The sequence below is a fragment of the Microcaecilia unicolor genome, chromosome 7 (genome assembly GCF_901765095.1).
Source record: "Microcaecilia unicolor chromosome 7, aMicUni1.1, whole genome shotgun sequence".
NCBI classification, from domain to species: Eukaryota; Metazoa; Chordata; class Amphibia; order Gymnophiona; family Siphonopidae; genus Microcaecilia; species Microcaecilia unicolor.
This window is the reverse complement of record NC_044037.1, coordinates 270,728,311-270,755,998: the sequence shown is the minus strand read 5'-3', so window position 1 is coordinate 270,755,998 and position 27,688 is coordinate 270,728,311. Positions and strand designations below refer to the sequence as shown.

At 44.8% G+C, this 27,688-nt stretch overlaps 1 protein-coding gene across 1 annotated transcript in view; it reads right to left on the bottom strand.

The window, feature by feature from the left end:
* The window catches only part of NCKAP5 (NCK associated protein 5), an 898,061-nt gene that overhangs the window by 23,483 nt on the left and 846,890 nt on the right, over positions 1-27,688 (bottom strand). Inside the window, exon 18 of the mRNA XM_030209965.1 lies at positions 12,104-12,297. Within this exon, the coding sequence (XP_030065825.1) occupies positions 12,104-12,297 (194 nt within the window). The remainder of the gene's footprint in view (positions 1-12,103; positions 12,298-27,688) is intronic.

The following is a 27,688-nucleotide window of genomic DNA, read 5'->3' as shown; positions in this document are numbered from 1 at the left end:
TATCTGGAATTTTTATGTAGGCGACTGTTTTACTCTCTAAAATACATTTAAGCTACTACTGCATTGAGATCTCGATTTTCCTTCTTGAATCAGCAGTGCATGGGGCAGATACTTTACTGCATATAAGCACTGTTATTCTATAATTATGCATGTAACTCAAAGCCACGTCACAGATTCACTCTGAAATGCTCATGACCCTCCCTGTTTCGGGCCATGTGTACATTTTAGGTGTGGATCCTGCACCTTAATTTATACACTTAAATCCAATTAAATCTAATTAGTACCAATAATTGCTGGTTAAAAAGCCAATTATTGACATTAATTGGTTTATTCTATTAAATTGCACACACAAATCATGAGCATGTCTAAATTTGCGTAAACAATTTTTGGTGACTTTCAGAGAATCAGGGGGGAATATGGGTGGAGCAGGTATCATCTTATTTTCTTTTCCATGTTTTATTTTGTTTGATTTCTATTGATAACCTTTAAGAGTGGACTAACACGGCTACCACACCTCACTAATTTATCGGGAACAGATGTGAATTTGCAACCCAATGGATTAAATTCAGAGCTAGAAGCTACGAAAAGCTACGAGAATGGTATGGGATTTGCGTTACAAGACGTATGAGGCAGTGGCGTAGCCAGACAGCCAGTTTTGGGTGGACCTGAGCCCAAAGTGGGTGGGCACAAAATTTTCTCTGCTCCGCCCTCCCTCCCTCTACTATACCCACCATTTCTCCCTCCTCTCCACTCCTATGCCTACCATTTCTCCCCCTCCCCACCTATCCCCTCTGTATGCAGCATGTGTCCCTCCCCTCCACCTCAAACACAGCCAAGACTTCTCCCTTCCTCACCCCTCCACCCCTTTGCTGCATCTCCCTCACCCACCAACCAAGCCTCATCTTTCCATCTTCCCTCCCCCCTGTGCAGCATCTTTCTTTCCATCTTCCCTTCCCCTGTGCAGCTGCTGTGTCCTCCCGTCTTCCCTCCCCCATGCGACATCTTCCCCCCCCCCCCCGTGCAGCTGCAGCATCTCACCCTCCTTGCAGGCCCGCCCAGCAGCAAAGCTCCTGACGGAGATTCCAGTCGCAGCGATTCCCACACGCTGCCTGCCGGCTTCCGCTCAACAATCTCCTCTCGCTACTAAGCGCTAACCCGGAAGTCTCTCCTGCAGAGGAGAGACTTCCGGGTTAGCGCTTAGTAGCGCGAGGAGATTGAGCGGCAGCCGGCACTGGCAGGCAACGTGTGGGAATCGCTGCGACTGGAATCACCATCACTCAGGAACTTTGCTGCTGGGCGGGCCTGACCCGAACTTGGATGGGCCCAGGCCCACCCGGGCCCGCCCGTGGCTACGCCCCTGGTATGAGGAGAGACTTGTTGAACTGAACATGTATACCCTGGAGGAAAGGAGAAACAGGGGTGATATGATACAGACGTTCAAATATTTGAAAGGTATTAGTCCACAAACGAACCTTTTCCAGAGATGGGAAGGCGGTAGAACTCGAGGACATGAAATGAGATTGAAGGGGGGCAGACTCAAGAAAAATGTCAGGAAGTATTTTTTCACAGAGAGAGTGGTGGATGCTTGGAATGCCCTCCCGCGGGAGGTGGTGGAGATGAAAACGGTAACGGAATTCAAACATGTGTGGGATAAACATAGAGGTATTCTGCTCAGAAGGAAGGGATCCCCAGAAGCTTAGCCAAGATTGGGTGGCAGAGCCGGTGGTGGGAGGCGGGGCTGGTGGTTGGGAGGCGGGGCTAATGCTGGGCAGACTTCTACGGTCTGTGTCCTGACAATGGCAGATACAAATCAAGGTAAGGTATACACAAAAAGTAGCACACATGAATTTATTTTGTTGGGCAGACTGGATGGACCGTGCAGGTCTTTTTCTGCCATCATCTACTATGTTACTATGTTAGAATGGCTGTCCCTCATTTGAATATCTAAGGACTATAATGGTGTAGTTACAGTGAATGTGGGATTCTTCATTTTGACTGGATGAATTAGTCATGTGAGAATATATAAAACATTGTCACATCTTTTTCAGGATATATAGTATACACAGAAAGTGAATTGATGTAGATATCAATTTGAAACATGATATCATGCTGGAACTTGGAGCCTGGATTGGAACGTGGATTCTGAACTTAGGAAAGATATGTTATTATTTGTGAATTTAAAGATATTACACAAATGATGCTTTCAAAACTGTAATAGGATATTCAAGAAATTATGAATGAGTAAAAGATTTTATTTGGAATAGGCATATAAAATCAAAACAACCCCCCTCCCCCCATGAAGAAACCATAAGTTGAAAGGCTTAAATAGTAGACTTGATAATTTATCAATGGAGTTTCCAATTACGTTGGGATATTTGATTATGAAGATTACGCCTTTATAGAATAAGCATAACACAGGTGCTTTTATTTTGGAACTTTGCCATAGGCACAGTGTTATAAACTACCCCTAAAAGGATCTCGAATATATTCAGCAAGCTATTAGGTTTTAATGATAAGTAAGGAGAATACAGTATTCTTTATCAACCTTTCTCCAGAATGCAATCTGCTGAATAAAACAAAAGTAAGCTATTTTGCAGCTTAACTGATTCCCTTAACCATAGTAATGATTTATCCATTTGCATAAGAACCACCTTGACCTAATTAAAAAATGGACAATTTTTCCACTCTCTATGTTTGACTTCTGTGCAGTTCAATAAGGTTAACATTGGTGTCTGCAGTTTGCTGGGGGATATTAGTTGTGTAGGGAGGAATGGTGAAAAGATAAATGACCCAATTATACTTTGCAATACTAAATGTTATCTCATGTTTAAAATCAAATGCATACAACTAGTGAGCGCATCATTGTAATGGAATCTTTGTACTAAGATGGAAGTATCGGCCAGGTCCCAGAGACACAAGCTGAACAGAAATGAGGAAAAAGGCATGTCCCTGGAATAAAGCTTAAGGGGAAGAAGGTGACAGGGCTCAGTTCATCACCACATCCTCCAAGAATGGGGTAGGGTGGGGTGAGGGGGCGGGTGCAGATGCAGCAAAGGAAAGCCGAAGGAATTAATTTTCACCTGGGACAGCAAGAGAGGAACAAAGACTTGGAACAAAGGACATGTCCCAGTGATTACATGTTATTAACAAATGAAAATGAGCAGAACCCCCCCCCCCCCCCCCTCCACATTTTGTGTTTCTTTAGTTGCTCATAATAGTGAGCACTATTTGAAAAGAGTGTACACTGTCTGCAAAGAAACCCGATACTGCATGCATGCACACGCTAGCACACATGTGTGAAGCATCAGAAAACAGTGCACACGCTTTGCAAAGCGGGAGCACTAGTGCACACTCTTAATGACTGCCCCTGAAACAAAAACGAAGACCAACCAGAACAAAATAAAACAAGTGAGATGAAATAAAACAACAATTTTGGGCTGCTCATCGCTAGAAGAAAGAACCCAGCCACACCTCCTAAAGGGAGGCTGGGCACAACCGGGCCGATGGCCTGCGACGATAGGGAGGGAGGGGGGAGGGGAGGGCGCAGGGAAGATAGAAGGGTGAGATAGGCAGGCAAAGGGTTAATGCAAGGAAGGGGAGGGGAGGGGCGGAGAGTAAGGAAAGAGAAAGGAAGGGAAGGAAAGGGGGGGATTTTCTTTTGAATGGGGACAGCAGGGAGAGAGCAGCGCTGACCCACCCGCCCACCCAGTCATAAGGCACTAATTGTCGCAGCAGGCGTTAAGAGGAGAGGTTTACGCAATGACGCCAGGGGGTACACAGCAACATAGCAGTAACAGTACTAACTGAGATGCTGATAACGGGGGCAGAAAGACCTCTTGCAAAGTGATAAGCATAAGCAACAGTTAGGGCTGCATAGTGGCAGCAGGAAAATCTGGACAGCGTGTCTCTTGGCTTAGGCGGCCGGGGGGCCAGAACGCCGTTTTTAATATTATGGCTGGGCATCCTTAAGCGGGATGCACCAGGAGTCTACGGGTGCTGGTAACTGGCACAGGGAACGCACAGGCTGCTTGGGCGGCAACCTGTGGGTCATACTAAGCATTTGTGAGACCCGAAGCTGTGTACCCCAAGTTATTAATAGATGATAAAATGTAGTTATGTGGTTGCAACAATAATTATGTTATAATATGTTATGATGTTGTTTTGAATTGTAATGTAAAACGTTCCTGGCTGCGGCTTTTGGTGTGGTGTTTGCGAGAGAGGTGGAGCAAGTGCCGAGTGCACGAGTTGAGATGACTGGAATACGCCCACAATTATACCAGGTCTAGGGCTGGTGGAATTGCACACACTTATAAGGCTCGAGCGATCACTAAGGTCAGAGGGCACGCACATATAGCCACCACCGTTACTGCACGAGAAACTGTAAATTCTAAGTAGCCTAGTTGAAAAGTGGGCGTGGTTCTGGGAGTGGAATGGGCGGGTCATGTTTCTTATATCTATGTGTGTTGCTATAGAATATGCTCGTTCCGCAAGTAATTTAAGCGCCAGGATTTACACCAGGTTTGAGTTGGCGTAATTAACCATAACTAAATTTAGTCACATGGAACAGCACGCGGTATTCTACAATATAGCCCTAAATTAAAGCATACTTTATAGAATGCGTTTTGATTTGTACATGGAAATCGAGGTGCAATTTACAGAATCTAGCCCTAAATGCTGAAATGTAAGACGCTAATATCAGAACATTTTTCTTGCCAGGATCCTTTCAGCATCTTTTTCTTCATGTTTTCCTAATCACTACATGAGCATGTTTTGAATGTTTCACTCTACCCTTAGTTTATTTAAAAATAGCAAAACTAAATAATTTATGAAACCCAAGAAATATGCAACAGCAGCTTAAATATTTGTTGGTAGGTGAGAGAAAATCTGCTCTGGGTACATCACTGACACTCGTTCATTCCTGTTTATTAATTGTGTCAAATGCAACTCAAGTCATTTCTAGTTTTCAATTTTAACAAAAGACGTTCCTTGACTTAAAAAACAAATGCTTCAAGATGCAGACCATACCTGATTGCTATTTCAGCATTATTATCTGCCAAAGGTGGGGGGGAGGGAGGTTTTTCCTCCAGATTCACAGATTGTACGTTTTCACTGCATAAACAAATAAAGTTGGGAAATTTATAGCAAAACAAAAACAGAACCCCCTTTTACCAAGCTGCAGTAAAAGGGGTTCTGCCCTCTTTACAGCAGCATGTAAAAAGGCCAAAAAAAGAAACAGCTGTGTGGTAAGTTCGCAACTGCCGTGTGGCCATTTTGGGGGGGCACTTACCACTACCCACTGAGGTGATGGTAAGGGCTCCCATGCTAACCTGACGGTAACCGGGCATTGTGCAGCACTGCTCAATTACCGCCGGGTAATCCCTGCGCTAGAAAATCAGACCTGATCTTCTGTTGCGCTGGAAATGGTGCATGCTGGGGGCGTTAGGTCGGCGGTAGTTCTGGTTTGGAGTGTGGCAAGCCTGTTACCGAATGCCAACCCTTTAGTAAAAGGGACCCTAAATGAGCATTTTTTATGAATATACAGTTCACACGCAGAAGTAGATGTGAAGCCCATTTTTGCATGAAGCTTCTAGGAGCCCTAGATAGGAACTGGGATGTCCAGGTCAGGATGTGAACAGTTCAAGTATTTTACAAAGTACTTGCTGAACCACTGGGCCTTTTATAAAATACATAGAAGGATGCAAGGGAATACATATGTACATTGAAGTATATATAGGGGAACTGGAACACTTTTTTAAAAATAGTGGCATCACTTAGGGTTTTGAATGTGTAAGTGGCGACATTTATACGTGTTAGAGGTAGATTTTACAAAACTGATTATTCATTGAGAGCCAATGAAAGAAATGAGTGAAAAACCTCATGGTCTGAGGTGGTTTTAAACAATAGAAAAGTAAGCAAAATTGCCCTCTCAATCACTCATGCAAACCCCAAGTGCAAACGAGCAGATAACTGACACTTATGACTGATTGGGTGCAGGGTCTAAATGCTGATAGCCAGGAATTTTAAGAATGCATGAACTGACATTTCCAAATAGGAAACACAAAATGCTTTTCCAGCCTTCCCTCATATCTCTTGGAAACTGTGGGGCATATTTACTAAAGTGGGGTAAGGTTTTACACTGACAAACTAAGAGTCAGTAAGTGCAATGCCCAGGCAACCGCTACCACACAGACACTGCGTTACATGCACCTGAACTGCCAGGCACTGCATGTAACAATGCCAGCAAGTTTAAATTCCCTACCTTGGCACTGAAGAATGCTAATCCCCCCCAACAATGCTGACTGATCCCCATCAAAATTTTCAAGGTGAGCCCTCCTGATAATCAGATAATAAGATAATCAGATCTTCCTCCTGATCCCCATCCAAATGTTCAAGACACCTCCTCCTCCTGATCCCCCCCAACAATGCTGACCCTTTCTGATCCCCATTTAAATGTTCAAGATGCCTCCTCCTGATCCTCTCAACAATGCTGACCCCTCCCGATCCCCATCCAAATGTTCAAGTCACCTTCTTCTGATTTCCCAAGAATGCTGATCCCTTCTGATCCCCATCCAAGTGTTCAAGACCTCCCCCTCCTGATCTCTCCCAACAATGCTGACCCCCTCTGATCCTCAGCCAAATTTTCAGGACACTCCCTCGTGATCCCCCACAACAATGCTGAACCTTCTGATCCTCATCCAAATGTTCAAGTCACCTCCTTCTGATTTCCCAAGAATGCTGATCCCTTCTGATCCCCATCCAAGTGTTCAAGACTCCCCCTCCTGATCTCTCCCAACAATGCTGACCCTCTCTGATCCTCAGCCAAATTTTCAGGACACTCCCTTGTGATCCCCCACAACAATGCTGAACCTTCTGATCCTCATCCAAATGTTCAAGACACCCTCTCCTAATCCTTTAAACAATGCTGACCTCTAATGATCCCCATCAAATTTTTCAAGATGCGCCCTCCTGATCCCCACCAACAATGCTGACCCCTCCTGATCCCAAGCCAAATGTTAAAGATGTCCATCCCCTCCTGATCTTCCCAAAATGCTGATCCCCTTTCCAATCCCCATCCAAATATTCAAGATTCCCCCCCTCCTGATCATCCCAAAAATGCTGATCTCCTTCCTAATACCCATCCAAATGTTTAAGATGCCCTCTCCAGATCTCCCAACAATACTGATCCCTCTCCTAACCCAGATCTTTCCAGATCCTCTCAACAATGCTTATCCCCTTCCTGATCCCTATCCAAATGTTCAAGACACCTCATCCTGATCTCCCAATAATGATGACCCTTTCCAATCCCCATCTAAATGTTCAAGACATCCCCTCCTGATCCTGTACACCAGGGGTAGACAACTTCGGTCCTCGAGAGCTGCAGGCAGGTCAGGTTTTCAGGATATCCACAATGAATATGCAGGAGATAGATTTGCAAGCCCTGCCTCCATGGTATGCAAATCTATCTCCTGCATATTCATTGTGGATATCCTGAAAACCTGACCTGCCTGCGGCTATCGAGGACCGGAGGTGCCTACCCCTGCTCTACACAATGCTGACCCCTTCTGATCCCCATCAAAACTTTCAAAATGTGCCCTCCTGATCCCCACCGACAATGCTAACCCCTCCCAATTCCCATTCAAATGTTCAAGATGCCCTCTCCAGATCTCCCAACAATGCTGATCCCTCTCTTAATATCCATGAAAATGTCCAGGATGCCCCCTCCAGATCCTCTCAACAATGCTTATCCCCCTCCTGATCCCTACCCAAATGTTCCAGATCCCCCGAATCAATGCTGACCCCTTCTGATCCCCATCTAAATGTTCACAACGTCCCCTCCTGATCCCCACCAACAATGCTGACCCCATCCGATCCCCATCCAAATATTCAAGACAACCCCTCCTGATCCCCACCAACAATGCTGACCCTTCCCGATCCCCACCCAAATGTTTAAGATGCCCTCTTATGATCTCCTCCAACAATGCTGACCCCTTCCTATCCCCATCCAAATGTTCAAGACACTCTTTTGAGATCTCCCAACAATGCTGATCCCCCTCCCAATCCTCAACCAAATGTTCAAGACTTCTCAATTACACTACTATTACTTATCATTTCTATAGCACTACTACACGTACACAGCACTGTATACAAAACATGTGAAAGACAGCCCCTGCCTGACAGAGCTTACAATCTATTGAAGACAGACAGAGCAAATGAGCAAATTAGCGAATCATTTATTGTGGGAATGCTCAAAACAAGCATGGGTACTGAACAGGTGAATAGGGGGTTAAGAGTTAAAAGCAGTCTTAAAAAAAGGTGGGCGTTTAGCCTAGATTTGAATAGGGTTAGAGACAGAGTGTGATGTATTGACTCAGGAAGTCTATTCCAGGCATAAGGGCAGTAAGATGAATGGAAAGGAGTTTGGAATTGGCAGTGGAGGAGAAGGGTACAGATAAGAGTAACTTACTTGATGAATGGAGTCTGGGGGAGGTGTGTAGGGAGAGACAAGAGGGGAGATACTGAGCAGTTGCAGAATGAATGCACTTGTAAATCAGTAAGAGTTTGCACTATATATAGAAACGGATAGGGAGTCAATGAGGTGACGAGCAGAGGGGTTATGTGAGTATAGCGACACCAGTGGAAGATGTCATGCAACAGAAGTTTGAACAGATTGAAGGGACGCGAGATGGTCCTGTGAGAAGCAAGTTGCAGTAATGTAACTTCTTGGAGTGTTTTGTTGTTTTGTGTGGTTGTAAGAAATATCGATTAAAAAAAAGCAAAAAAATCATTATTAATCTTTATTTCTATACATTCAAGTGGACTAGTGTGGCAACTGCATGACTTTAGTCAATTTTGTTTAAAGTAATCTTTCCTCTTATCTCTTCCTTTTCAAATTTCTATTTCTCTTCAACTTTCTGATTTTCATTTTTTTTTATCTTGAATGCTCAGTTTCTCATATTTATTCAAGTACATTTTATGCATATGACGCTTGTGATCCATTTTCCTGAGCACTGATTGCAAATTCTTTCATGTTTCAGTTTTAGATTGATACATCGGCTAGTTTCTCGTGAGAAGGTATGAAACTATGAAGATGTTAGAAACTATAGGAATTGGACATTTATTTTTCTACATTACTGATACTGTGAAAAAGACTTTAGCCTTTCATAATATCAAAATAAAAAAAAAAATCTAAAAAATTGGAGCCTGTTTTACTAAACTGCGCTGGTGATTCCCGGTCCGGCAAATGCACCACAGCCCATTTGCACAGTGTCACATTTGCCGAGTGGGAATCGCTAGCGCTGTTTAGTAAGAAAGGCCGTTGATATGTCAAAGATATATATTAATTAGATACACTGTTTTCTTTCAAAACTGTTTATGTCCTTCATATAGGTAGATAGATCTATAGAGGAATTGTGAGAGGGTCCTGCCACCTATTAATCCTTATATTTTTCTTGTCAGATTATGGTGAAGTATTTGTATTACACTAGCTCTTGTTCTAATTGTTTAACTCTGTTTCTTCTGACTCATTTTCCATTGATTTATGTACTTTTTGTTTTCAATCATACATTTATTTTAAGGCGCACTGGGCAAGGTGCCATATAAAAGCTAAAACAATTATTTTATTTTTGTTATATTTGTACCCCATGCTTTCCCACTCATGGCAGGCTCAATGCGGCAGGCAATTGAGAGTTAAGTGACTTGCCCACAGTCACAAGGAGCTGCCTGTGCCGGGAATCAAACTCAGTTCCTCAATTCCCTAGGACCAAAGTCCACCACCCTAACAACTAGGCCACTCCTCCACATGTTCCACTCAAGCAACAAGATCATTTTTTTTCCTCCAAGTCACCATTGTGTTCTAGTCATCATCCGTTTCATAAAGACAATAGCTAGTTGAAGTCATCTGATCATGTAACTCTGTTATTGGCTTCTTACCATTGGCATCCAGAGACCCTTTCACCAAGGCATGCCAAAACGTGGCCTGTGGAAGTATGGGTGCACGCATTGGACACGTGCTAGACCATTTCTTCAGTGCGTCTGGAAAAAAGGGGGATTTTGTTTGGGGGGAGGGGGGCCTGGAAACGGATGTGCGTCAAAATGAAAACCGGCGTACGTCTATTTATGACCTGAGCCCTTAACACCACCCATTGACTTAGCAGTAAGGGCTCATGCTTTACCTGTGCGGTAACCGTCCAGTGCGTTCCAACTGCCGATTACCGCCGGGAACGCTCCCGCAGTACAAAATAGAAAATAGTTTTCTACCGTGCATTTTCAGTGTGCGCCAAACTTAGAATTACCACCAGATGCACATGCTAGCCAGGCAGTAATGCCGATTTGACGCATGCTGCATGCGTATAGGCCCTTATACGCCTTTGTAAAAGGGCTCCTACTTTCTTAAAACATAGTAAACCATAGTAAAAATGTCATCAGATGTACGGTCCATCCAACAAAAATGTTCAGAGTTGTATCTGGCACTCTGCACAGGTTCCACGTCTTCATATTTAGGAAGTGCTAAGGACTCTTGTGTTAAGTCTGTATTATTCAGTTAGCATGCGCTAATATCAGCATGCTAGCCAAATAGCGCTTCTATACCCAGTCTCTGCCTTGACTTGCCCCCTCCAAAAAATATCCCAAATAAATACTGCATAGTTAGTGCAAGCAAATATCAAAACCAACACAAAGGAGCCCTTTTACTAAGCCACACAGGTGTCTACGCGCACTCAACGTGCACCAATTCAGAACTACTACCTGGCTACCAAGTGGCCTGGGTAGTAATTTCATTTTTTACGCACGTCCACTACGCGCACCGGAAAATATATTTTATTTTACGGCATGTGGCTCTATTGGGCAGTAATTGGCATTGTACACGCAGATGATTACCACTCGGTTAATGCGTGAGACCTCACCGCTAAGTCAATGGGTGGCGGTAAGGTCTCAGGCCCAAAATGGATACATGCCATTTTTTATTTCGCTGCATGTCCACTTTCAGCAAAAAAAAAAAAGGCTTTTTTGTAGGTGCGCTGAAAAATGGACCTGCATGCGTCCAATACAAACATCTACAACAGCACAGGCCATTTTTAGGTGCATCTTAGTAAATGGACCCCAAACGTCTTTGACTTTTCCTGCATTAGGCCGTTTTTGTCACATTAAGCACATGTTAGCACTTAATGTGGTTTAGTAAAAGGGCCCCTTAGTAATTTAGAGGCCCTTTTACTAAGCCAACATAGGGCTACTGCACGGGTAGTGTACGCTAAATCAGCCCTACTGCCGAGGTAGTTCTGAAGTTGGCGTGCACAGTTTCCCTCAGTAGAAAATAAGTTTCTATAATCTACTGCGGGGGCATTCCCAGCAGTAATCAGCAGCACGGCCCCATTGCCGTGCGCTACCCGATTACCACACGAGTAGCTCACGAGCCCTTACAGTCTGCTAAATAGGTGGCAGCAGGGGCATAGCTATGTGGGGCCACGGGGGCCCTGGGCCCCCCGTAGATTTGGCCCTGGACCCCCTGCTGCCGACCCTTTCAACCCCCCCTCCCGCCGCCAACCCGCCGTCACTGTTTGCTTCCTTTGCTGGCGGGGGACTCAGAAACAGAACCAAGGAAGAAGAGGACCTCAGCTGGTGGGGGTTGGGGTCCCCCACCAGCAAAGGTAGGCGACGGCGGGGGAGGGTTGGCGGCAGGAGGGGGGTCGAGAGGGTCATCGGCACGGGGGGGGGGGGGTCAAAGTTGGTGTGGCGGCAGCGGCGGGGGGGGGGGGGTCGGCAATGGCAGGGGGGGTGTTGGCAATGGTGGAGGGGCAGCGGCGCCGGGGGTGGCCTAAAATGTGCCCCCTCACCTCAGGCTCTGGACCCCCCTCGCGCCGAAGTCTGGCTAGGCCCCTGGGTGGCAGTAAGAGCTTAGGCAGTAAACAGCCGCGCACTAATTTTAATATTAGCACACGGCCATTTACAGGCCCATTTTTAAAAAAAAGGCCTTTTTCCTGCCACAGTTCAAAGTGGCCCAACGTGTGCCAATTTCACATGCCAAAATTAGCGCAGGCCACTTTTTACCGCAGCTTAGTAAAAGGCCCCCTAAGTCAGACATTATTTCTTGATAATTTTGAACACTTACAGTGGTGAGTTCTCTACTGCTTCCTTCTTTATTGGAAGATCCACACATCTGTTCAAGGAAAGTGTAACGCTTTGCCTCTTCAGGACCAACCTCATTATAATGAACATAAAGATTGTGTTTGTGTTCGTATATATCCATGATCGATACCGGGTTTCCAGTGAAAGATTTTCTCACACCATTTTCTTCTCGATCAGCTAAAATCAGAAGCAAAATTGAAATGGTTATGCATTAATTTCAGAAAAGATTTTTGTTTTCATTTACTGATACTGTCTTTAATTTTTATCAAACACCTCTACCAGCTGCTTGAAGCATATTCCAACAGTAAAATAAACACAGTAATCAACATAACCAATACATACACAATCCTAACACTAAAATCATTATTTTCTTGCCAGATGAGTTTATGTAATCATAACATTCAGGGGCCCTTTTACATAGCTGTGTTAACACTAGTGCGGGGGTTTCCCGCACACTGAGACCACTCTCAGCATGGCTGTAGAATGACCACGTTTCTTATATTCCCTATTAATGGCTATATATTAATTTCCCAATTAACGTGTGGCCATTACGCATGAGCTCATACTGACACCTATTTTCTAGGCGGCAAGGGCTTACAAGCTAATTGGTTGTGGTGCGCTGATGTAGCTATGCTAACCAATTATCGCTGGACAAGCCTACTCTCCGCCTCCAAACATACCCCATGCGCTAAAAAACGTAAAGTATTTTTCAGCGCGTGGAAAGGGCACACCAATCCAAAACCTGAGTGTGCCCCGCCGTAGTGTTTTTTACCCTGAAGTAAGCACGTTAGTGCTTACCATCTGCAGCTTTGTAACAGGGCCCCTCAATTTGCTATGCAATTTGATTTTCATTGTAATAACTGTGTGGATGTTTACATTATCAGTAAGATACTACCACAGTATTTGGTAAACCTATGGTTACCAGATGGCTTCAGGTCATGGAGAACAGATTGAGCCAGTCCAGGTTTTACTTCTACTGAAAACAATGGGAGAGTAAAATCCAAACTGGCTCAATCTGCCCTCTATGACCAGGAGCCATCTGGTAACTCTATCTAGGAACACTGGGCCGATAACATGTGGTCCAGTTCTCCCATGGGCCATTATAAAGGGGCAGGAAATATTATACTTCCTGCATCCATCTTCCAATCCCACTCTGGAAAGGCTTTCCTCCCAACACCCACCCATGGATCAGAACTTCGTAAAACAGATTGTTCACCCCCCAAAGATATTCCACACCACTGAAATAGATCCCTTGCATCCCCCAGACATCTTATCTCTGAAACAGATTCCTCCAGACCTTTTCCCTTGGAAAAACATTGCCGCACCCTGAAGTCAACCCAGAAATCTATTGGTGCAATAATTGGTGTCCTAGACCATTTTGGCTGCCTCCACCCCCCCCCCCCCCCACTTGCTGCCAGGTTCAAATTGGTGCTTGTTAATCCTTAGTGGTAGACGTATGGCACCTACTATTATGGGTGAAGCTATCTTCAGTAGTGTGGAGGTCTTTGCTGTGGGTGGGAGGGTTCAGGAGGATGCTTTTTTGGTGTGGGTGGTCTTTTCTGGGAGGTAGGTGAGTCCAGGGGATCTGTTTTTGGGGTGTGGGGGATCTCTTATCAGAGAGCTATAATTAGGGAAGTCTTTACTGGGGGGATAAGGTGGTGGGTACAGAAGTGCAACACCTCTGGCTACATTAAATGAACCCCCGGGAACACTGAACCACGTTAGTGTCCCGATTCTTCCTGCAGGAAAAATAACAGCAGCTCAAAGCAAACTGTGTTATCCATGGGAGTTATTAACCTGCAGTACTGAGTTACTGCAGGTTAGTGACACCTGCAGTAAATCAAGCTGCAGTAAAATGCAATAATTAACCACAACTTTGCAACCTTCCCCCTAAATCTCCTTACCGATCAGGATTCTCTGGACAGTCACCTATTGGTACTGAGAAACACATTTAAATCTTGCTCAGAAAAATGGAAATATTTATAGAAAAGGGCAATGAATTAAGATAAACCACTTTTTAAGGCATTAAAAATACGAAATAATGCCTGCAAAGCATAGGGGACAACTTTTCAGAAATGACTGAGATGCTAATCTGTACACAAATGACCCCTTTTGGCCTCAATGTAATGCATTAATGCAATAAAGGATTTTTTTTCCTATGTTGGGAGAGGAACTAAGCATTTACTGTACCCACGGAGCTAGTGTCTATACGGAACTGCAGAGGTGTTGGATAGAAAAGCTTTACCAGTGCTCCACTACATGAAAAACTGTGAAATATCTCAGTCTATAATTGGTATTTTCCTTAAAGAACAACCAAAAAATAACATTCATTGAAGAAAAAGCAGAGAGAAAAATAAAATAAATGTGGCTTGTGTCAACACTATTGCCAAAATTGATGGCAACATACTGGGCACTTACGGTTAAATTCAGTAAATGGCGTTCAAATGTGGACGCCAAAAAAAAAAAGGAGCAGTAAGCAGGAACCTACGAAGGGCACTCCAAGTTGGGCATCATTTATAGAGCAGTGCTTAGTGCTGGGATCCGCACCAAATTTTGAGGGCAAGGATTTACACCAATTGAATCCTGGTGTAAATCCTTGCGCCTAATATAGGCAAGGCTCTACCATATTCTGTAACACTGCACGCAAATTCTGATCCACCTATGCTCCTCTCATGACCATGCCCCTTTTTGTATCTGCACAGAAAAATGTATGCGTCCATCTTTATAGAATCCCAACTAGGAAGATGCAGGCGTAAATTCAACTTGTGCCAATTAGAGTCAAATAATTAGGCACTAACCATCAATTATTGGTGCTATTTGGCTCATTACCATATATAGAATTTGGGGGTTAGGGGTCAGTTTTTCAAGTGATCTAGCTAGCTAATTAAGGTGTATTTTTTTTATTTTTGTTTTTTGTTACATTTTTCCCCTGCGCTTTCCCACTCATGGCAGGCTCAATGCGGCTTACATGGGGCAATGGAGGGTTAAGTGACTTGCCCAGAGTCACAAGGAGCTGCCTGTGCCTGAAGTGGGAATCGAACTCAGTTCCTCAGTTCCCTAGGACCAAAATCCACCACCCTAATCACTAGGCCACTCCTCCACTTAGTAAGGGTATGCATCAAGGAATAGGAATGCAAATAAGCTAATGTACATTATGGACTAGATTCTATTTCTCATGCCCCCCCCCCAAAAAAAAACGTCCATTTTGGCCATCATTCCCCCCTACAATAATAAAAACGTCTTTTTTTGGCAGTGGTTCACTCAGCCGAGACCTGGAAGTCGCTGTGATTGGCTGAGATAGACCCGGAGGAGGGAGCTGTGCCTTCTTCTTGGATCCCAATCACACACGGAGGGAGGGAGGGAGCCTGCGAAAGGGGAACTGCTGAGCCCTCTCTTGCTGTGGCTGGGGAGGGGGGGGGGCTGAGCTGAGCTAAACGCGCTCGTCTTTTTTGTTGTTTTTAAAGCGTTTTTGAAGTTTTGTTTTTTAAAGTGAAGCACGTCCATAAAGGACGTTCTTGGCATGCGCAGAGCAGCCAGCTTAACGCTTGGCTGCTCTGTGCATGCTCCACGGGCCGACTGTTTACCGATGGAATAGAGAATGCAAGTGAGCTACAACGAGCAGCTTATTTGCATTCCTATTCCTTGAAGCATGCCCTTCCCTTACCGATTCGTTAAGGGAATCGGTAAGGGAAGGGCTCTAACGATTTTTTAGTGCATCTGGGTCCTAGTCCCTATACCACTCCCCTCCCCACTCCTCCCAATGGAGGCAGGATGTCTGTTTACCTCCTTGCTTCTCCAGTGCCATGCACTGAATAATGCCAGTACATTGGGGAGAGGTGACAAGAAGGGATGAAGTTGGAGAAACCGTTTTTGAACATTAATATTAGAGATGTAGACTACACTAACCACTTTTACCACATTCTCTGGAAATGAGTTACAGAGCTTAATTACACATTGAAAGAAGGAATATTTTTTCCGAATTGTTCTAAATCTACTCCAGTACTTAGTAACTTCATGGCATTCCCCCAATCCTTTTACTTTTTAGAAAGAGTAAACAAGTGATTCATATCTACTTGTTCCACTCATGATTTTATAGACCTCTATCATATTTCCCCACAGCTGTCTCTTCTCCAAGCTAAAGAGTTCTAGCTTCTTTAGCCTTTCCTCATAGCTCCAGCTTGGTTTTAGCTCTAAAATCTGAGTGGCCTATACCTAACTAGTTCGAATGTACCTGGATAGATTTCTCCTAATTTTCAGCTGAAAATATTTATGTTTATATTTATTCCAGATTTGAAATACCGCCTTTTCAAAACACAGTCAAAGCGGTGCAGATAAAAACAATAAATTAGAAAAAGAACGACAATAAAATAGGAAAGAACTCAATCAACCACACACATACAAAACTTAAATCAGTATAGTTTAAATTGGTTTACTCTATGCACTGTGTCTCCATGGAGCTCCCAAGTAAAATCATTCTAGTGGCAGGTTGAAAGCCACTTTTAAAAAATGACCTTTTAAAATTGACTTGAATCTGGGAAGCAAAAGCTCAGACCTAATGAAAGGGGGGGGGGGGGGGGGGGAGACTGTTCCAGAGACTAGGGGCCACAAAAAAGGAAGCAGAGGAACAAGTGAACTCATAGTGGGCTAATTCAGAAAACAGGAAAACCAAACAGTGGGCATCAAGGGAATGAAGGGAATGAGCAGGAGTATAAGGGATAACCCAGGGGCGTAGCCACGGGTGGGCCTGGACGGGCCCAGGCCCAGCCAGTTTCCCTCCAGGCCCGCCCAGCCCCGGGTGTCAGCAGGTGGGGAGGGGGGTGCTCTGCTGGCGCTGCAGTCCCCACCTGCCTACCAGCTCCACGATCGACGAGCAGATGACCCTCATCTTCCATCCGGCATCGAGTCTTTAAAAAAAAAAAAAAAAAAAGCCCGGAGAAACGCCTCGCGTCTGCTGTGCACTGCTGTAAAGCAAGCAGCAAATCGTCTCGTCGGTCTTTCCTTCACTGTGCCCGCCCTTGCGGAAATAGGAAGTTACATCAGAGGGCGGGACACAGTGAAGGAAGGACCGACGAGACGATTTGCTGCTTGCTTTACAGCAGTGCACAGCAGACGCGAGGCGTTTCTCCGGGCTTTTTTTTTTAAGACTCGATGCCGGATGGAAGACGAGGGTCGTCTGCTCGTCGATCGTGGAGCTGGTAGGCAGGTGGGGACTGGGTCGTGCAGGGGGGCTCAGATGGGATGTCGGGATGGGGTGGGGTGGGGAGGGGTTCAAATTTATAGTATTTAACTTTTAAAGTTCATGGGGGGGGGGGGGGGTAGAGAAGGGAAGAAGAAATGCATGCCCACCCAAAAATTACATTCTGGCTAGGCCACTGGGATAACCACCGAGGAAAGTTAAGAGAGAGAACCAACGTGTAAGGCCTAGTGAGTTAAAATGAAAATCTTAAACCATGATCATTAGGATAAATGAAGCCTGTGCAGTTGAAGGAACAGTGGGGCGACTGAGTTCTGAAGCATCTGTAACCTACAGTGATAAGCCATAGAAATGCCAAAATAGATGGTATTACAATAATCTAAACAGGAGATAATGAAAGCATGTATCAGTGAATGCTGAGAAGAGAAATCCAAGTACTTATTGATAGAATGTAGTCGACATAACCAGAAAAATACTTTTTTAACCACTTGTGAAACCTGCTGTTTGAAAGAAAGGTGAGAGTCAATAATGACACCTAAATAACGAAAAGAGATAACCAGGAACAGAGATAAATTAAAAGAGAGGAAGTGTAGGCTGGCAATGGAATCTAGCTTGGTAGGTTCTGCTAAGAATGATCTCAAATCTAGGTAGACAATATATTACTACTGGCCAGTTCCTGCACTCGGTCTTTTATGAAATTGCAGCTGGTCTAACTAAAAAAAAAACCTCTTCAGATAATGGTGGCAAAACCCAGTGACAATGGTCACTGCAATCAGCCATGATTCATTTCTGCATCACATTTGCAACAGAGCTTAGCTACGATCAGTGAAGAGTTCATTTCTCTCTTGTTTTTCTTCCCAGTGTATTATTCTCCAAATCAGCTTCCGAGCTGTTTTAAAAAGTACTTTCCCCACTAAACCTCATCTCCCCTGTCTTCAAAACGTCCCCTTTTCAAATCTCCCTTCTGCATTGATATTTAAATCTCTAAGTGCAAGACCATAAAAATATCTAAAGCCCCATTTTACTGCTCCTTTAATCAACTCCAAAGGTGAAAACATTAAATATTTACTTTTGAGCTTGATAGTTGGTAGCTGAGGTCATAACCTTGATGACTGGTGCTGGGTACACACAAATTTCAAAGCAGTGCTGTTTCAATCAATTTAGTTTAAATGTTTCCCATTTCTTGGCCTCAGTGTAATGCATTAATACAAGCCAAGATGCAAACCAAATTCAAAAGTAGGAATATATTTGCATTTCATTTGGCCCAAGTTGAATTCAAGTTGCATAAAAATTCAGTAGTGCGGTTCACGTGTGGGAGGCAAGTTTGTAAATGAGACCAGTAGATGGTTCAAAATGTCATAGATGTTAGTTTATTTACCAAGTAATGCGCCTGACTATGTGGAGGTTACACAATTGTCCATGGATCACTGGATTAATCTGATGCTTTAAGAAATGAAAGTAATTAAGGAAAACATAATTATTTATACAGCAATGTCGTCCCCCCCCCTTAATGAAAGGGGTTCTTTTAATTACAGTTACAAGAACAAATGCAATGCTCAACACACAATCGCTCTAAACACCAGCAGAAGCCACCCACAACAGCAGCCACGCACAATGTACAGAAAATTATAGACATACAACTGTGAAATTCAAAATGCCACTCAAAAAATGCATACAAGTTCCGGCGTATATGTGAGTACACATGAGTTCAAACACCATTCCAGCTCTGAAATCTCTCAGCCCTGATATTTAAAAGTAGATAGTTCTGCTTTCTTTATTATTTTGTTTGGTGTCTCTAGTGACTTTCGTACTTATAAAATGTGTCAGACTGACAGAACTGAAAGATAAAGCCCTCTAAGAATACAACCCAAATTTAATGCCTAAGTACAATGTATTTTGTTCTGTCAATCATGAATTACATTTTGTTTACAAAGATGTGTGAATTAAACCCTAATCTGACTGTTTCAGACTTTATATCCTTTATATCATCAATCATGGTGAAAGCAGCTCCATTTCGACTGGAGAAAGTCTCTGATGGAGCAAGATGCTGACAGCATGAGTTGTTGAGAGTTACTATTATGAGGAAGGAAAAAAGCTACTTAAATTTTCTCTTTCACCGTATTTTATTCTTTTACTGTTCCCTGTTATCGGAAAGGATATGTAAGACTGTCTGGCTTGAATATAAAAGCTAAGGTTACAACAAGAGGTTAACCCTGTGTTTCCCAACCCTTTTCTGGAGGCAATCCTAGCCAGTCAATATTTTAAGGACTACTACAATAAATAAGCATCCAATATAATAATTTGGACCTCTGCACTTCCGTCTGGCTGCCTGGGTTCGTAACACAGTTCCTATTGGTCCACCCTGGGGATGACGTCACAGGGCGGACCAATGGGAAGTGAGTGGGAAGGGAACCCAGCAGCAGGCACTGGAGGTGAGTAAACAATTGCCCCCCTCCCTCCCCCCATCCTCCCTTTCAAGTTGCAGGGCGCCCCCCCTCCCCTTCAAGTTGCAGAACGCCCCCTCCCTCCCTCCACTCCTCTCCGAGTTCCACGCCCCCCCGTCCTCCGAGTTCAACACCCCCCGCCTCCCTCCCTCAAAGTGCAAGCAGGACCTGTCCTCCAGCAGCCCCTCACCTTCCTGTGTGCCAGCTATAATTTAAAAATTGTTACCTCGGGGTCCGGCGTCAGCATTGAAGGCGAGCGGCGCTTCACACTGCCTTCCCATCTGTCTGAGCTCTGTCTCTGGTCCCGCTCTTCCAGAAACAGGAAATGAGGGTGGGACCAGAGGCAGAGCTCAGACAGATGGGAAGGCAGTCTGTAGCGCCGCTCGCCTTCAATGCTGACGCCGGACACCGAGGTAACAGTTTTAAAATTAGAGCCGGCACACAGGAAGGCAAGGGCTGCCGGAGGACAGGTCCTGCTTGTACTTGGAGGGAGGGAGGCGCGGGGGCGTTGAACTCGGAGGAGGGGGGCATCCTGCAACTTGAAAGGAAGGGGAGGGGGTGTCCTGCAACTTGAAGGGGAGGGGGCGTTTTGCAGCTGAAAGGGGAGGGGACCTCCAACTCGAGGGGGAGGGGGCCGTGGAATTTGAAGGGCAGGGGAGGGGGGTCCTGCAACTCGAAGGGGAGGGGGGCCTGGAACTCGGAGGAGACGAAAGGAGGGAGGGAGGGGGGCTGGAACTCGGAAGACAGAGAGGAACAGAGGGAGGGGGCCATGGAACTCGGAGGGGAGGGGGGCTGGAACTCGGACAGACAGGGAGAAAGGGAGGTAGGGAGGGGGGCGTGGAACCTTGCTAGTGCCCGTATCATTCCTCTACGAAACGGGCCTCTTTTACTAGTATGAGATATGCATACACTGTGTCTCTGTGTCTCCACTGTATGCAAATCTATCTCATGCAGATTCACTGTCGTAATCCTGAAAAGCCTAATTTGCTAGGGGCCCTGTTTGCCAAGCCGTGCTAGAGGTGCACTAGCATTATTAGCATGCGCTAACCGTGTAGATGCTCATAATATTCCTATGGGCATCTACATGGTTAGCACGTACTAAAAACGCTAGTGCACCTTAGTAAACAGGGCCCTAGGTGTATCTCCAAAAAAGGGTTGGGAAACACTGGCTTATACACTTAACTTGGAGGAGTGGCCTAGTGGTTAGCGCATCGCTCTTGATCTCCAGAGTCCCCCCCCCCCCCCCGGTTCCAATCCCACTGCTGCTCCTTCTGATCTTGCACAAGTCACTTAACCCTCCATTGTTTTAGGTAAAAACTTAGGGCCACACTACCGATTCCTGGTGTGGCAAATGAAAGGAAGCTCATTCAATTTCTTTGGGCTTCTTCTCATTTGCTGCACAGGAATTGCCAGCGCAGCTTTGTAAAAGAAGTCATTAGGCTGTGAGCCCTCCAGGGACAGGAAAATACCCCTGTAGCTCACCTTGAGCTACTACTGAAAAAGATGTGAGCAAAATACAAAATAAATAAAAGTTCTCACGTTCATCAGGTTTTGTGTTCTCTTCCTCATATATTATATTTTTCCTATTTTAGATTAAAGGAATCACTTAATACATACACACAGGTTTGTTACTGTTTTATATACCAATAGAAAGATATTAATTTACCTTCTCTCCCTTAAATTTGTTCATCACTTTACTACAGCCTTTTTCTTTTGCCCCCACTTCAAAAGGTAACAGGAAGTCGTACTCTTTGTCTATACTCTATAGGGATCTGTCCCTTCTGGTACTGTAAGCAGTAGTAATATTGTTGAAGGATAATCAAGAAGTCACTGTCACTTAATTTCTGAGATCAGTTTTATTCTGTCCTGTCTGTCCAAACCCTTATCCCTTACTTGTCCTGTCTGTCTGTCATAATTAGATTGTAAGCTCTATTGAGAAGGGACTGTCTCTCCATGTTCAAGTGTGAAGCGCTGCGTACGTCCGGTAGCGCTATAGAAATGATAAGTAGTAGTAGTAGTAGTTATTCTGGGTCTCTACTTTGTAACATTAATCCCTTGAATTAGGCCTACAACCAAACACTGCTCATCAGAATATTTTTCCCCTAAAACCTGGAATGATAAGCTAAATCACTGACCTGCTTATAATCGAACGAGAAAAACGCCCAAGTCCCGACCTAAATCGGGAGATGGACGTTTATCTCACAAAAACGAATAAAGCGGTATAATCGAAAGCCGAACTTGGACGTTTTCAACTGCACTCCGTCGCGGATGCGGACAAAGTTGACGGGGGCGTGTCGGAGGCGTGGTGAAGGCGGAACTGGGGCGTGGTTATCACCCGAACAGAGATGGGCGCCTTTCGCCGATAATGGAAAATAAGTATGCATTTGTAGCTAGAATTTAGGGCACTTTTCCTGGACCCTGTTTTTTCACGAATAAGGCCCCAAAAAGTGCCCTAAATGACCAGATTACCACCAGAGGGAGTCGGGGATGACCTCCCCTGACTCCCCCAGTGGTCACTAACCCCCTCCCACCACAAAAAAATGATGTTTCACAACTTTTTATTTTCACCCTCAAATGTCATACCCACCTCCCTGGCAGCAGTATGCAGGTCCCTGGAGCAGTTGTTAGGGGGTGCAGTGGACTTCAGGCAGGTGGACCCAGGCCCATCCCCCCCCTACCTGTTACAATTGTGCTGCTTAATGCTTAGTCGTCCAACCCCCCCAAACCCACTGTACCCACATGTAGGTGCCCCCCTTCACCCCTTAGGGCTATAGTAATGGTGTAGACTTGTGGGCAGTGGGTTTTGAGGGGGATTTGGGGGGCTCAACACCCAAGGGAAGGGTGCTATGCACCTGGGAGCTCTTTTACCTTTTTTTTTGTTTTTGTAACAGTGCCCCCTAGGGTGCCCAGTTGGTGTCCTGGCATGTGAGGGGGACCAGTGCACTACGAATCCTGGCCCCTCCCACGAACAAATGCCTTGGATTTATTCATTTTTGAGCTGGGCGCTTTCATTTTCCATTATCGCTGAAAAACAAAAACGCCCAGCTCACACATTGTCGAATAAAACATGGACGTCTATTTTTTTGCGAAAATACGGTTCGGTCCGCCCCTTCACGGACCCGATCTCGGAGATAAACGCCCATGGAGATAGACGTTTTCGTTCGATTATGCCCCTCTGAATATCCTAACAATAGGCACTGAACTACACCACAGAGTAAATCTAAACAAGTTCTTAGATCTTACAATAAAACTAAAATAGGGTTGGTAGTCCTTTTTCAGCTCCTTTTATCCACTGACACAAAAAGCTCCTACACTTGAAGTATGGCAAAGAAAAATTGTGCTCCTAAAGCTGCAGCTCTCATTACAACTTCTGCCTCTGTCCAGACCGAATGCTTGGATCAAAGCAAGATTCTTGTTTCATGTGATAAACGTACGCACAAGGAATCCCTCATGAAAGAAGTGCAAGAACTAAGAGAGGAGGTTGCAAGATTAAGAAACATATGTGACAACCAGAAATTCATCCCAGAAATTTGAACTGATTCCTGGAGTGGAGGAGTGGCCTAGTGGTTAGGGTGGTGGACTTTGGTCCTGAGGAACGGAGTTCAATTCCCAGCACAGGCAGCTCCTTGTGACTCTGGGCAAGTCACTTAACCCTCCATTGCCACATTGAGCCTGCCATGAGTGGGAAAGCGTGGGGTACAAATGTAACAAAAAAAAAAATTCATGCTGAAACATTGGGGAACCTCCAGCAAAGGGAAAGAAAGAGAACAACTGGATAGAGGTCACCAGATCCTGTAAAATCAACAACGTAACTCCATCTTCTGTTGAACTGAAGAATCAGTTTGCAGCCCTGGAGGCAGAAGAGCTGAAAATATTTTGAGAACAGGAGGAAACAACTATAAAAAATCCCAAACCTGCTGGAGCGGTGTCCATTATGACGTGAAAGGTAGTTGTGGTTGATGATTCTCTTCTGAGGGGTACCAAGGTGCCCATCTGCCAACCGGACATGATGTCCAGGGAGGTGTGTTGTCTGCCTGGTGCGAAACTTCGAGATGTAGCAGAAAGACTGCCTAGACTCATCAAGTCTACTGACCACTATCCTATGCTGCTCATCCGTGTTGGCACAAATGATACTGCTAGGTATCCTAATGAACATATCAAGGCTCTGGGTCAGAGGGTGAAGCATCTAGGTGCGCAGGCGGTGTTCTCATCGATCCTTATTGTTGAAGGTAAAGGCTGAATGACGGAAGCTTGTGTCCTGGAGATAATTGTGTGTCTGCATGGTTGGTGCCAACACAAGTGCTTCAGATTCTTAGACCCTGGGATAATTTTCCAAGAGCTACTGAGCAGTGATGGTGTTCAACTTTCAAGGAAGAGATGAAGTGTCTTCAGTAACAGACTGGCTAAAGCACTAAAGATGGCTTTAAACTAAGGGGTCCTTTTACAAAGGTGCGCTGAAAAATGGCTTCCGGTAGTGTAGGTGCGGGTTTTGGGCGTGTGCCAATCCATTTTTTAGCGTGCCTGTAAAAAAGGACTTTGTTAAAATTTTTGCCGAAAATGGACATGCGGCAAAATGAAAATTGCCACGCATCCATTTTGGGTCTGAGACCTTACCACAAGCCACTGACCTAGTGGTAAAGACTCACTCAGTAACCGGGCGGTAATGACCTACATGCACCAAATGCCACTTGGTGCGCATCCATTACACGTGCCCCAAAATAAAAAAATATTTTTCAGACGCGCCTATTGGCGTGCACCAAAAATGAAATTTCCGCAAGAGTCACGCTGTAGTCGGGCGGTCTAAGTCCATTTTGGCGTGCGTTGGGTACACATAGATGCTTACGCGGCTTAGTAAAAGAGCCCCTAAATTTGTTGCGGATGGGAGAGAAAAGCCCCAAAGTAATTAATAACCCTCAGGAAGGTAAGACATCATATACCCTTCTAGAAAGCAGAAAAAAGAGTAACATCTGGAGAGCCTTGTATACCAATACCCTAAGTATGGGAAATAAATTTCTAGATCTAGAGGCTGCAATGATAGAAGCCGACTTGGATTTAGTGGTGGTTATAGAGACATGGTTCATGGAGAACCATGAGTAGGATATACAGTGGTGGAAATAAGTATTTGATCCCTTGCTGATTTTGTAAGTGTGCCCACTGACAAAGACATGAGCAGCCCATAATTGAAGGGTAGGTTATTGGTAACAGTGAGAGATAGCACATCACAAATTAAATCCGGAAAATCACATTGTGGAAAGTATATGAATTTATTTGCATTCTGCAGAGGGAAATAAGTATTTGATCCCCCACCAACCAGTAAGAGATCTGGCCCCTACAGACCAGGTAGATGCTCCAAATCAACTCGTTACCTGCATGACAGACAGCTGTCGGCAATGGTCACCTGTATGAAAGACACCTGTCCACAGACTCAGTGAATCAGTCAGACTCTAACCTCTACAAAATGGCCAAGAGCAAGGAGCTGTCTAAGGATGTCAGGGACAAGATCATACACCTGCACAAGGCTGGAATGGGCTACAAAACCATCAGTAAGACGCTGGGCGAGAAGGAGACAACTGTTGGTGCCATAGTAAGAAAATGGAAGAAGTACAAAATGACTGTCAATCGACAAAGATCTGGGGCTCCACGCAAAATCTCACCTCGTGGGGTATCCTTGATCATGAGGAAGGTTAGAAATCAGCCTACAACTACAAGGGGGGAACTTGTCAATGATCTCAAGGCAGCTGGGACCACTGTCACCACGAAAACCATTGGTAACACATTACGACATAACGGATTGCAATCCTGCAGTGCCCGCAAGGTCCCCCTGCTCCGGAAGGCACATGTGACGGCCCGTCTGAAGTTTGCCAGTGAACACCTGGATGATGCCGAGAGTGATTGGGAGAAGGTGCTGTGGTCAGATGAGACAAAAATTGAGCTCTTTGGCATGAACTCAACTCGCCGTGTTTGGAGGAAGAGAAATGCTGCCTATGACCCAAAGAACACCGTCCCCACTGTCAAGCATGGAGGTGGAAATGTTATGTTTTGGGGGTGTTTCTCTGCTAAGGGCACAGGACTACTTCACCGCATCAATGGGAGAATGGATGGGGCCATGTACCGTACAATTCTGAGTGACAACCTCCTTCTCTCCGCCAGGGCCTTAAAAATGGGTCGTGGCTGGGTCTTCCAGCACGACAATGACCCAAAACATACAGCCAAGGCAACAAAGGAGTGGCTCAGGAAGAAGCACATTAGGGTCATGGAGTGGCCTAGCCAGTCACCAGACCTTAATCCCATTGAAAACTTATGGAGGGAGCTGAAGCTGCGAGTTGCCAAGCGACAGCCCAGAACTCTTAATGATTTAGAGATGATCTGCAAAGAGGAGTGGACCAAAATTCCTCCTGACATGTGTGCAAACCTCATCATCAACTACAGAAGACGTCTGACCGCTGTGCTTGCCAACAAGGGTTTTGCCACCAAGTATTAGGTCTTGTTTGCCAGAGGGATTAAATACTTATTTCCCTCTGCAGAATGCAAATAAATTCATATACTTTCCACAATGTGATTTTCCGGATTTAATTTGTGATGTGCTATCTCTCACTGTTACCAATAACCTACCCTTCAATTATGGGCTGCTCATGTCTTTGTCAGTGGGCACACTTACAAAATCAGCAAGGGATCAAATACTTATTTCCACCACTGTAGTTATACCTGCCTATAATCTATTCAGAAAGGACAGGGTAGATAAAAAGGATGGAGATGTGGCATTACATGTTAAGAATAATATTAAAGTGACAGATCTACAGGACATATGGGGAAGGAAGAAGCACTGTGGGTCAAACTGGTAAGAGGTAAAGGAAAATGTATTTACATTGGTGTAATATATAGGTCACCTTCACAGTCAGAAGAAATGGGCAGAGACTTAATTGAAGACATCCACAAGATAGCTAGGAAAGGGGAAGTACTACTGATAGGTGATTTTAATATGCCGGACGTCAACTGGGGTGTCCCTGCTGTGGGGTCATCTAGAAGCAAAGGGATCTTGGATTCTCTACAGGAACAATTGTTTCAGCAGCGGGTAACAGAACCAACAAAGGATGGAGCTATTCTAGATCTGGTGCTTACAAACGGGGAAAATGTTTCTGATGTTACGGTGTGAGATCATTTGGCATCTAGTGATCACCGAATGGTGTGGTTCAATATTAAACAAAGGAAGAGACAGCTTACTCAAGATAGAAGGTCCTAGATTAAAAAAAAAAAGAAACTAACTTTGCCAAGATGGGGGAAATTCTCAAGGAAAAGTTGGTTGGATAGGAGCAGCTGAAGGAAATGGAACAGCAGTGGGCAAAACTGAAAGGAGCTATTTTAAAGGCAATGAACCTTTATGTTAGAAAAATACATAAAAGTAAGAGGAAAAGAAGGCCGTTCCAGTTCTCAAGCATAGTAGCTGAAAAGGTAAGGGAAAGAAGGTTAGCCTTCTCACGTTACAAGATGACTTGGAAAGAGGGAGACAGGCAAAAGTATCTGGAAAAGCTAAGGGAAGCTGGAAAAGCTGTTAGGAAAGTGAAGGGCAAATGGAAGAAAAGATAGCTGATACGGCAAAATTGGGGGCAAGACCTTTTTCAGACATGTAAGCAGGGCTTTTTTTGAGGAGGTACTTGGGGGCACTGAGTACCGGCACCTTTTCCACTGTCTGCTAACCTTGACCCATGGTTCTTGTATTTTAATGAAAGAGCTCAGGTTCTACATACAAATTCTGCCTTGTCATAGATTCTATGACTGGTTGCAGGGGTCCTGGCTATTGTGGGGTGAGTCCCTCAATGATCACCCCACCCCTGAAGGGTGGCCTGGCATTTGAGTATCGGCACCTTTTTTACTAGACAAAATGCACTGCATGTAAGTGACAGGAGGAAGTGCCATAATAGAATTGTGAGGC